Genomic DNA, 11,738 nt, shown 5'->3' on the forward strand with positions numbered 1-11,738 from the left:
ACTCGCGCACGCTGCTTTTATTTAGATATGTGCGTTTGTTTTGTTTGTAAACCCATGGTAGGACCTATAAACTACATTCGCGTAACAATCGCCCTGTTGGTTTGTAAACCAGTCAGCGAATAATTAAAGGCCGCGGATTCTCGACATTGGGCTCGAGGATCTGATGGGTGTTTGTTGTTTCATTGAGTCGCTCGCCGAAAGAAAAGAACAGATTGAGCTTAACAGCGAGTCGCGGATGCGACACGTTGTTAAGTTTGAGGGATCTGTTCTTTTCTTTCGGCGAGCGACACCTTCGCGCGGCGGAGTATATAGGCAAATACCCAAACGCTCGCCCCAAAACACAGTTGCCCCGGGGGTAAATCCGGCGGTGTTCACCTGGTATTCGTAAAAACATAACCTTATTCCTAAAAGTAACCTCTGTAACTATGCCTAAACCAAACCTTATACCTAAACGTAGCCAAACCCCAGTAAAAACTATACCTAAACCTAACCTTATTCCTAAACTTAACCTCAGTAAAAAAACATGCCTAAACCTTAATTAATTTCTAACCTTAATTATCCTCAGTAAAACAAATACAAGAATACATGAACCGCTGGTCCGCGGAAAAAAATGGGGGTGAGCGTGTTTTGGGGCGAGTGTTCCGGTTACCATATAGGCTACATGAGGCCTGGGCGCGTAGGGGGAAACACGGCCTGTGTTACTGTGTTACTGTGCGCCATGTTGTTGCCTCTCTCTGTGTCTGGAGAAGATTCTTGACATGAGGAAAGGAAATCTAGGCCGCTAGGTGCTCTCTACAGGAACAGGGGGGGGGGAAAGTCACCGGGCACCGGCAATAAACGTGTCAGTGTTACGAATTCTACTACTTTCAAATAATGACCCGGGTCTATTGTGTTCTCGTGCTGGGTTCTAGGAGTGTATAATGTGGGCATTATGACTATGAAAAGTGATTTATCCCCAGAGCGCGCATAGCGCATACTGTTAAGAGCCACGACATACAGGCTGCAGACACGCTGCCCTCCTGCAGTGGGCCAGTTACACAAAGCCCGTCCAGGCGAGGGCATTGATTTGATCTTATCGAATACTTACCTTTTCTGTGCAACACAACCGAACTGCTCGGGTACATTTTGAATACGGTGGTTATTACCGATTTTTCCTAAGCTTTCTGGCAGGCTGACCGCATGAGACTGACGGATCTACCCATGAACAGATACTTAACCCCCCCCCCCCACACACACACATGCACAAAGGATCATTTGCTTGGTGTGTTCACCTTACACACTTATACCCCTTCTTTTTCAAAACACGATACTAGACCAAATGATATTATGTAACAGCTTAAAGTAGGCTACACTCACACAATACATAATTTCTATTATAAAAAAAATAAAATAAAGGTATTACTATTGTCTGGGGACATGAGACCTCTTGTGTCTACTTCAAGAATTGCATGCTTCTCAGTAATGACTATGTACTTATAGTACATTAAGTAATTCCACAAGAATTACATGCTTCTCAGTAATGACTATGTACTTATAGTATAGCAAGTCATCACAATTTCTTTCCTTTATTTTGGTTTGACAAACATCACATTAGCTTTTAATACATAGCCCACGAAGCATTTTTTGTGTTGGTTTGTTATTACTTTATGATGAACAGCATAACAACATACATTTTAATCTGCATTGCTTATCAAGTGATAGCTGAATGGAACAAAGAGGCCACATACATAGTCCAAAACCATATTCACAAAGTGTAGAATTCAAATGGATATCCATTAGGTGTTGAGTTTTTAAATTCAAGTGAATAAAATTGGTAGAGACCCCATTCCTTTATGATACTGTATTGTAGAAAGAAAAAGGAAACATATCACACTAGACAACACAAATATGACAAGAACTCCACATACTTTGAGGGAAGAGCTGAATAGTTTTGCAAATGTTCCTACTAAAATGTTTTTTTTTGTTTGTTTTCTTTATGAAAGTAGAAAATATGAGAACAAGACAATGAAATATAGTGTAGTATTAAAGCACAATAACAAAGAATATAATGACTCAAATCCAAAAACAAAAATATTAAGAATAACATCCTTTCTCCAGTGAGTATTGGACAACAAACTACGATGAATACATACTAATCCCTATACTGATCTGATTGTATGCCTAGGCTATTATGCATGCATCTCTGTCAAACAGGATAACATACTTCAGAGGAGTGATTATTGTAAAACGATAAGACGAGGAGAATGTCCACACTGTACAACGGTTAAGTCATTCACGGACTACTTAAGTCATGAAAAGTTTTTTCCTCTCACGCCTTCCGAGAAGCGTTCCACACTGAAACAACCTCTTGACAGCTGTGTTTAAAGCAGTGGAAAGTGAGAGAGCTGCAAAGCTACTCATTGTTGCCTTCTACTTTGTTGCTGGGCTCACATAGGTCTCTTTTCTGCATCATGGAGTACGGGAAGGGTGGTGTAACATCACAACTAGTGTAGTCCAGTTTCTTGGAACCACTGCAATTCAAGACAGTTGAACTGCTGAAGTCCAGTTTCTTGGTACCCTCACAGCCGCCATACTGCAGCTTCTTAAGCCGAGCAAGGCTTTTTATGCTGCCAGGGGGCCTTCCGGGACTGACCTTATACCCTGCTGCTTTGGTGGTGCCAAGGGGCCTTCCTGGACTAGTTTTGAACCCTGCAGCCTTAGTGGTCCCCAATGGACGTCCGGTACTCGTACGGTACCCGGCTAACTTTGTGGTCCCCGCTGGTCTCCCTCGTCTGCCTGATTTCACGATACCTTTCTTCTTCTTAGAGCCATCAGTTCCAGGGGCCTCGGTGCTTCTATTTCTCGCTGTTTGGGGCTGGAAATCATTTGGGGTGTCTTGCATTTGACATGCCACGGGTTTGTGTAAGCCCTGTGGCAAAGGGTGCAAGTTTGAAAGGGACAGCTGCAAAGCAGGGCTTGGTGAGGGGTAGAATTTGTTGGCCTGTGTGGTACATAAGTCAAAGTGACTGGCAGAGTGCTGACAGTCTTCTGACAGTCCACTCATGCAATAGTCATTACCGCCACTGGTCACTTGGTGCATCATTTTCTGTTGGTACAAAAGAGAAAGACATATACAAACGTAAATAGTTAGTTGTGGAGGTGGAGGTGGGGGGCAATAGTGGACATTCAATGTCGCTAGCTATACTCAAACGGAGATGCAAACAGAATAAAACCTTCATTTTCCTAATTATCGTCTACTTTTGATTTGGTAAAGCTGAGCATCTCCGCTTTGCAACTGAAGAGACAAAATGCATCGTCAAGACAAAAGGATGCAGAGAGACGCGTACGTTACCTGTACACAGAAATATTACTTTTAGAAATATATACATTCCCGGTTGTTCCACATACACAATGTTTAAATATTTCAACAATGCAAATTATCAGCCCGTACCTCATTTGTAGGCGGAACATGGAATCGAAAGGGTTAAATTAGGATCGGATACATTTTTTGCCGTTTGACAGCCATAACATCTGTAAAAGGATGCATGCAAACCTACGCCCCAGTGTCCATGAATGCCGTCTTGCATCAGGATTGCGACTTGCGATGGTTATTTCATGCTTTTTTATTTCTTTGGAGCAGAGGTTGAGATGATAGAGGCAGCCATTTTGTCGGAGGAAAAAAAAAAAAGTAGTAATAAAATAGATGTACAGATCGCGCATGCGCCCCACGGCGTCGGACAAGCGCTACAACTCTCTTCTGCTCTCTCTGGAAACAAACGTTTCCATTCAATCCACGTGTTACTGTGACAAATATTCTCACAGTTTAGCCACTTAAACCATAACCCCTCAGGGCAATACTAATGTATTTTCTGTTATTCTGGGGCAAGCTTTTGCTGAAAATAGTCGAAGGACAAGCTCTCAATGCATCACATTCTGAGCTTGTCGATCTGCTATTCAGAGAAAGCTTTCCCCACAATACAGATGCTTAACTTTGTTTTCTAACAAAGCAATAAATCAATGTGATAAGTCAAAATATCAGGCTCCCAAGATATTTAAATTAGTAGTCACTCTAGATAAGAGCATATGATCATAAATGCCTAATTGTAAATTGATAACACATGAAATACAAATATTGTGTCAATGAAATTGCTGTAAATGACAACAAAAGCATGTACCACTTTAGACGTTTTTATTACATTAAGATCAACTCGACAATAGACACTGGCTTTGCAGAAATTGCAGTGTTGGAACTGGTAGCAATGTACAATTTATAAGCATTTCCCCCCCATGTTCGCTTTCCATGCGGTCCACGGTTCAGTCCACAGGACTTAGGTTTCCCTGATGAGCTTGGTCAGTTTCTGAATCTTCGTCTTGGTGGACATGTCCACATAATTGTCTCCAATACTGATGATCATACCACCAAGAATGGAGGGGTCAGACTGCAAGGAGGAGAGATAAATAACAATTATTAAGTAACTCTACAATACCTTTCATGAATAGAATGTAGCAAAAATTGCTTTGTGGCATTGAGAATACATTATAAAAACAAAAACTAGCAATTACAATAACAGATTCATTTCTTGTGAATTCATTGAAGTAGCATTACATTTTATCGATTTCTATTATTACACTAACATGGAGTCAGACTCCCTAAAGAAGGGATCTCTGGACAAAATGTCTACCTTCGTTTGCAGCAAAGCTGTTTCACCCTTCTTGAGGAAAGCATTGAGGGCAACTTTCAGGTCAGCAAGGTTGGCTTCATCCAAAGGCTGAAATGGAAGTAAAATACAAATGTTTCACTTAAGTCAGAGTTTTTGGTGAATAACGTTATAACAACAGATGTACAACAGGAACACTGAATCTGTTCCTCATGTGCAAACATCTTTTTATACATCATGGTGTGTGTGTGTGTGTGTGTGTGTGTGTGTGTGTGTGTGTGTGTGTGTGTGTGTGTGTGTGTGTGTGTGTGTGTGTGTGTGTGTGTGTGTGTGTGTGCAAGTGCAGACACCTGTATATAATAATGTTTTATTTGGACCTTTCATGCAAGGCACGTAGATCAAAGTGCTTCATAACGTTGTGAATATTATATGAAATCAACATAAAAGTTGAGAAACAGTTGATGGATACATAAGCTAAAGCAGCTGCTATACCACTTTAACCACTTTCAACGTGGCGTCCCCATTTTAGGTATGCCATTATAGGTGAATGAACATTTTCAAAAATGTTCAGTTTTAAAAAAATCTACAAGCTCCACAAGCATCGCAAACTTGTAGATTGGCTATTTTCAACATGCAACACCATGAATATGTATTGACATCGAAACATTGTCTCTCTTTTTTACTTGCACCCTTCCATCAAAAAAGGGTTTAACTGTTCGAGATGCTCCAGTGCCTTCCTTCTTAAAGCCCTAATATACCTTGTCTATGACGAATAGCGAAAATAGCCCATCTACAATGCGATGTGTTGTAAGCTTGTATCTGCTATTTTCACAGGTTTGACCATTTCTGTCTATAATGACATGTCCAATAAGGGACACAAGGGTTAAAGCAACTTACATGCTCAATAAGAAACTCTATATACATCTATCTATCTATCTATCTATCGAGAGAGAGAGCGAGCGAGCGAGCGAGAGAGTTGCACACTGTCGGCCAGAAATCTTGTATGTGTCAAACTGTTAAGGCCGTGACATATTTCGAATATAGAGAGGATTAGATGCTTCCAATGTGAATACTTGATGCGCGTCAGGGACACTTGCGTCAAGAGTCATTGTGAGGTTGTAGATTGGCCATTTCCACAACTTGTGTGAACACCGTTCAAAGACGACATAAATTTATGGAAGAAAAAAAAGAGTTGAGATACAAGGTTTCTGCCTGACAGATGTAGAACAGCATGAAAATGAGGGTTGAGTGTGTACATGCATGTTGAGTGGTTCTTACATGAGCGGTGGTGACAGAACAGAGGACCTCTCCACGGTGAGCACTCATCATCTTCCCAAAAGCGGTGATCACATCCCCAGTGTTTGTCAGTCTGCCATTGTCAGCCAAAACATCTGCAGGACAAAAACAACAAAGTTTCTTGAACATAAATTCGATTTTTTTCCCCCCCCAGAAAGCCATGTTCTTGCGTTTTTTTCAGTAATGCATTTCTGATACACTTTTGAGCCTTTTGGCTATATGTATGAATGCATCATACACTTTGAATGCATTACTTGTAGCTTGTGCCGTCCCAACTTTGGGAATGTCATAGTTGAAATGTTTATTTTTTTCAAAGATAGCCGATCTACAAGCTGCATATTGGGTATTTTCGCTGCACATCGCCATCATACAACTAAGTATTAAATAGGGCTGTGGTTAAGTTCTGGACTAAATGAGAATGTGTCTGTATCTGGTTGAATATCTATTGATTAAGGCCAGGGACACATCTAAGAAGCGTTAAGATAATGTTTCAGTTCAACTACCTGCTTGCAAAGCCCACAAATACTGCGGTCATATAGGCTACAAACAACTCATTTAACTTACTGATGAGGTTGATGGTGATGGGGGAGACCTTAGCCTTGGCAAGATGCTCATGGAAAACCTTCTGTTTGAGGTTACGTTTCACATGGGGGTTAAAGATGATGCTGGAAAGCTTGGGGTCCTTGATGATGGCCTGAGGGAACAAGTCAAGTGGAATCAATGTCTGAATCTGAATAATATTTTAGATGCCCAAGTAACGCGAAAGAATGACATTTACTCAGGAGATGCACAGTGGAGACGTCCATTCTAAACGGTAGAGCTCACCTATTGTATCCAGTAATTTACACACACACACACACACACACACACACAATTCTGTATCCACTCCAGAACGGACAACAAACTGCAAAGCGAAATGATCCCCGTCTGCCTGTCAATCTGTTTGTTTTTGTCACCGAATGAGATTCAACTCCAAAAACTGATCAACAGATCACACCTGGAAATGCAGCTGACTTAAATTGGGAACATTCAACTTTGCCAATAAGGTTGCCAGATTTCTGCCATCATTGCATCCACAAATGAGGGGGCTGTTCAAAGACGTTGAGATGTTAATTGAACGTTTATAAATCCGTACCTCCCTGTGACAGCAGTCATGTAAAAAAGAAAATCATTCTCCAATCTCCTGTTTACATTATAAAATGTGATGCGTCAGAAGAGGCTGACATCTAGCTGTAATGCATGTGCAAAGTAACAGTACCATGAGACGTATCATAATAGCAACACACACGAGAATGCAAGGCTACGTTGGCGCAATAATTCCAGGTAAGATGGCTTTATTTATTTAACACTACCACTATGCAGTTAATGTCTATGCATACATGAGCGGGTTTTCTCTGTAAAACTGCTGCTGTGCAGTATTCCGCACCTGGCTTGTTGTGAACAGTCAGTGCACTTCATGGAAGTGCTGTACAAACGTGCACCAAAAAGTGCAAAAAAGAAGTAAACTACACCAGACTACCATCTGATGGTCGTATATTACTCGTCCTCAGATAGGCTACCAGGTTGGCATCTAATAATGATGTCATAATGAAGAAACTCAAAACATATATATTGGTTGGTAGCATGTGGTGTACATTAACAAGTATGAATGGAGCAGATTTTGTCATACTGGTACATGAGTAAAAAATATTTGGTTTCGGCACCTCAACACTGTAGAAACAATAAAAAAGTAACAAAATACAAAGATAGTAGAAATATAAAACTAACTAAATATAATTCAATAATCATAGAACATTCTGAGTAGTATCTATCTATATATGTATTTACATATAATATAATATTATGCAACCCATGTTTATTTTGAAAGGATCTAAAGTCGCATTTTTGATGTGATGACATTCTTTCTAAAATATTGCATAGTTGTTTCTCCTAACCATTGACCTTACTTACAGAAACTTTGACCAATTCTTGCTCCACTTGCTCCAGCTGCTTCTGCTTGCTGGCAGCAGAGAACAGAGCTGTGGCATAGCGGCCCTCCACTCCATAAACCGTGATAGGAGCCTAAAGGGAGAGAAAATGATAAAGTCATGCATGGAGAAAGAGTTATCCCATCCATTTGCACTGACAAAAACCATGACATTCATTTGAGTCTAGGGAGTCTTTTTTATTATTTACTATGTTACTTACTTTTACCAGCGCCTGTCTGATCGCAGACGAGCTGAACTGACGGATCTGGAAGACAACATATTGTGTTATTCTTCTAGTGCTTAAATATGACCTAGACCTTGAGCAGAATCATGCACCCAGTCTCAGTGGTGTAAAGTAACTAAGTACATTTACTCAAGTGCTGTACTTAAGTACAATTGAGAGATATTTTTTACTTTACTGGATTATTTCCCATTTTCAGTACTTTCACTTTACTCCACTATATCTCAGAGTCAAATATTGTACTTTTACTCCACTACAATGATTTGAAAAACTTTAATTACTTTGAAGATTTTGATTAATATTACAAAACATACATTAACCACTTCAGCCCTATATACATTTCGGCCATTTGAAAATAGCAGATCTACAAGCTCACAATGTGTCAAGATGCAACGCGTTGTGAGATTGCAGATCTGCTATTTCCAAAATATTTTTTATACATGTTATACATTTGAAAACTTGTGAAATGGGGCTTTCTGCATAATGAGTAATTTCTACTTCTGGTACTTTGAGTACATTTTGATACCAATACTTTCTACTTTTACTCAAGTACATAAGTACATTTTGAATTCCGGACTTTTCCTTGTTACAGAGTATTTCTACATTGCCGTACTTTGATTTGAGTAAAACATTTGGAGTACTTTTTCCACTGCACCCAGTCCAAGTCTGCAAAGTGCAACGTTATGGTGCAGCAGCTAGCTGGTTAGCTGGCTAGCACATTAGCTGTCATTCAAGCTCAAGGCCCCGTACACATCTTAATAAGAATACTTAGCGTCGTATCCCCATCATATACAAAGTGAGTTCTACAACAAAAAGCAATGTTTGCCGTTGGCAATGATGAGTAGGTGACATTTTAACACGAATAATAGACAGAAATCATTGAAAGTCGTACCTGCTGTCCTAGCATGTGTGCTGCCATTTTCTCCTACAGCTGTCTGTCGGGGTCGAACTCAATGCGCATGTGCGGATGGTAAGAGAATAGCATCCTGTTATGGGGGATGTAGTTTTTCTTTTTTTTAAACGTCTTTGAGGATGGGTCAAATCCATAGGTCAAATCCAGTGGCGGAGAGTACATTTACTCAAGTACTGTATTACAAAATGTAGGTATTTTTTACTTTCCTGGAGTATTTGTAATTTTCAGTACTTTTACTTCTGCTCCATTACATCTCAGAGGCAAATATTGTACAGTTACTAGTTACTTTGTAGATTTTGATTATTATTACAAAACATAGCCTACATTAAGAACTTCAGCTTTTCGCCCTTTTGGCCATTTGAAAATAGCAGCTCTACAAGTTCACAATGCATCATGATGTGACGCAATGTGAGCTTGTAGATCTGCTATTTTTTATTTTTTTATTTTTTTATAATTTTATTTTAAACCTTGTGAAATGGGACATTCTGCATAATGAGTACTTTCTACTTTTGGTACTTTACTCAAGTACATTTTGAATTCCGGATAATTGAATACTTTTTCGACCACTGGGGTCAAATCTAGACCAGGCACATACTAGACCAATTATTTGTTTACCAACATTGAGACTGGACGGACAGGTCATTGTTTCATGCAATCAATTCTCAACCTGTTGTTTCGGGGTGCGCTGGTTTCAGCACACCCCAACCCCCTCTTGTGTGTTGGCTAGTGCTGCGCGCCTTAGCGAGACCTGACAGAATGGGTTTCATTTGCAACCAGTATGACGCTTGCAACCAGTGTGACGTCATCCTGTGATCATTCATGTGTAGGGATAAACTTATTTTAATCATGTACCTGCACAGTGTTGCTGCTCCCTATGGTTGCTCCTGAAAGAAGAATATCCAATAAATCACAATGGAGATTAAATGTTTTCATCTCTTTTCATTTCTCACCGACTAGGTGGAAGGGAGTACAAAAAATGCAAGCAATTGTTGATGTTTAGCTTATTGTATCGTTCAAAGTTTTGGTCAAGGGCACTTCGGGCAGACTTACATTAATGAGCCACAAGAGGGCGTCAGAAGCCATACATTTTAAAATGTTCATTTTTCTTTTTTTTTTAAATAGCTGTGTGAGGTGTATTTTGGATGAGTCATGAGTGCATGCTGGCAAATGGATCACATAACCTAAGAGCTTCCCCGATTAGATGAAGGAGATATGCAACGGTACAATGTGTGAAAAGGGAGATTAAACAAATACGATTTATGAAAAGGCCTTAGAAGTGATTTTAAAGATTTTTCTAGCCTGAGATTATCAGGCAGGGGTGGCCCATTAGGGACCTAAAATGTAACTATAGGAGCCTAGTCCTGTAGTTTAGACATGAAATATCACCAGTAAAATCTTAAAATCAATTCTGAAAGTCACATAACTATTCAATATTTATTATTGTTGTTGTTGTTTTATGCGAATGGAGTATATTGTTTGCATAGTGAACTGATGACCAAAATAAAAACTTGCAAAGTGAAGTGAAGAAAGGAAACATTCCCTTAAATAAATACGCTTGTTTGTATCTCCAGGTGTTGCTGCCATTTAAAAGTAAATACCTTTTACCTGTTCAACAAAGAGAAGACTGTCTCAGATTTTATTCTAATTGACTTCCGTTTGTAGATAAATAATGAAGTGAAACCTTTAACTGAAGTAGAGAAACTCAATCTTCCCATTGTCTTTGCACCAATTGCTTAGGACATGTGTTGAATATAAAGGAGCCTATGTGATGTACTGACACCCTCTGTCCCTCTCTGTCAGAGTCCAGGGAGGGACTGTGTTATTCTCTGTTTCTAAATAGGAGGAGTCACAGAATATGTCAAAAGGGTCTTTTTTGGTCACCTGTCTCCCTTCCCTTTTAATCACTTATGCCGAATTCATACTTCATTATATGATGGCGTCGTATGGCAAAAATAGTTGATCTACAAGCTCACAATGCGTCGCAAGCTCGTTGTTGATCAGCTATTTTTGTCAATCTATTTTAAAAAATGTTCAAAGTGGTTAAGCCAGGAGGAGAGATAAGCATTTTTTTGTGCTTTATTCCCCCCCCCCCCCTCTCTGTTTGTCTCTTCAATTCTTTTGTTTTATACCATGGGTCTTCAATAGGGGGTCCGGGGCCCTTGAGGGGGTCCTCAGAGTTACTACAGGGGGGTCTCCAAATCTTTGTGTGATAGGAACCTTTTCTTTTATCTACATTAACCACACATCCCTATATTTTCGGCAAAGAGGTTTGGTGTAGAGGGGAAAAGAGCAGATCAAGTAGAGAGCCTATAAGCTCAAGTTTACTAAGTACTGAGAGAGTTTTAAATATCTGAAAATACACTGATGATAGTTGCTGTCAAACAAGTCTCTGAAGCTGTCTATGAAATCTATGAAAAAGTTTAATCTGCAATGCTATTTTATGCAATATGTATAGCGGGGGTCCCTGCTTCATCTCTCTCTAGGCTAGGGGGTCCTTGGCCTGAAAAACATAGAAGACCCCTGTTTTATGCAGAACACTCTTCCCACAATCTTTTCCACTGCGACCTGCACTGTCACGTGTCTCCTTTTGTGTTGTGTTCAAGAGTAAGAGCCGTTGCCCCAAGCAGTGACCACATGTTTTTGTTTGTTTCACTGAGACACTGTTGGCATTATGGATGTGACTT

At 39.9% G+C, this 11,738-nt stretch overlaps 2 protein-coding genes across 6 annotated transcripts; both read right to left on the reverse strand.

The window, feature by feature from the left end:
• Positions 1–1,591: 1,591 nt before the first annotated feature.
• On the reverse strand, positions 1,592–3,661 carry LOC311033539 (uncharacterized protein). Of its 5 annotated transcripts, XM_084041099.1 has the most exons (3): positions 3,431–3,639; positions 3,213–3,331; positions 1,592–3,085 (listed from the first exon to the last, which is right to left on the reverse strand). In XM_084041099.1, the coding sequence occupies exons 2-3, from the start codon at positions 3,216–3,218 to the stop codon at positions 2,393–2,395; spliced, it is 699 nt and encodes a 232-aa protein (XP_083897225.1). In that variant the 5' UTR covers positions 3,219–3,331; positions 3,431–3,639; the 3' UTR covers positions 1,592–2,392. The 5 variants fall into 5 exon arrangements, with proteins under 5 accessions (XP_083897225.1, XP_083897223.1, XP_083897227.1 ...); XM_084041097.1 differs by lacking the exon at positions 3,213–3,331 and having other exon boundaries at positions 3,537–3,661; XM_084041101.1 differs by lacking the exon at positions 3,213–3,331 and having other exon boundaries at positions 3,533–3,650.
• Positions 3,662–4,153: 492 nt separating this feature from the next.
• LOC311033542 (ATP synthase subunit O, mitochondrial-like) lies at positions 4,154–9,096 on the reverse strand. The gene is made up of 7 exons (XM_084041106.1): positions 9,034–9,096; positions 8,121–8,165; positions 7,884–7,994; positions 6,498–6,627; positions 5,916–6,028; positions 4,662–4,748; positions 4,154–4,418 (listed from the first exon to the last, which is right to left on the reverse strand). Exons 1-7 carry the CDS (start codon positions 9,058–9,060, stop codon positions 4,308–4,310), a joined length of 624 nt encoding a protein of 207 aa, XP_083897232.1. The 5' UTR covers positions 9,061–9,096; the 3' UTR covers positions 4,154–4,307.
• Positions 9,097–11,738: the final 2,642 nt, after the last annotated feature.

The sequence above is a fragment of the Gymnoscopelus microlampas genome (assembly GCF_963454915.1).
Source record: "Gymnoscopelus microlampas genome assembly, chromosome: 18".
In the NCBI taxonomy this organism is placed as follows: domain Eukaryota; kingdom Metazoa; phylum Chordata; class Actinopteri; order Myctophiformes; family Myctophidae; genus Gymnoscopelus; species Gymnoscopelus microlampas.

Bases quoted from the DNA above. Each gene is read 5' to 3' on its own strand.
- LOC311033539 (XM_084041097.1), bottom strand. From the start codon at position 3,566: ATGCAAGACGGCATTCATGGACACTGGGGC. The intron at 3,086-3,536 runs GTAGGTTTGCAT...TTGTACCAACAG, and splicing joins GCATTCATGGACACTGGGGC to AAAATGATGCACCAAGTGAC.
- LOC311033542 (XM_084041106.1), bottom strand. From the start codon at position 9,060: ATGGCAGCACACATGCTAGGACAGCAG. The intron at 6,029-6,497 runs GTAAGTTAAATG...TTTGTCCTGCAG, and splicing joins CATCACCATCAACCTCATCA to ATGTTTTGGCTGACAATGGC. The intron at 4,749-5,915 runs GTAAGAACCACT...CTTCCATTTCAG, and splicing joins GTTCTGTCACCACCGCTCAT to CCTTTGGATGAAGCCAACCT.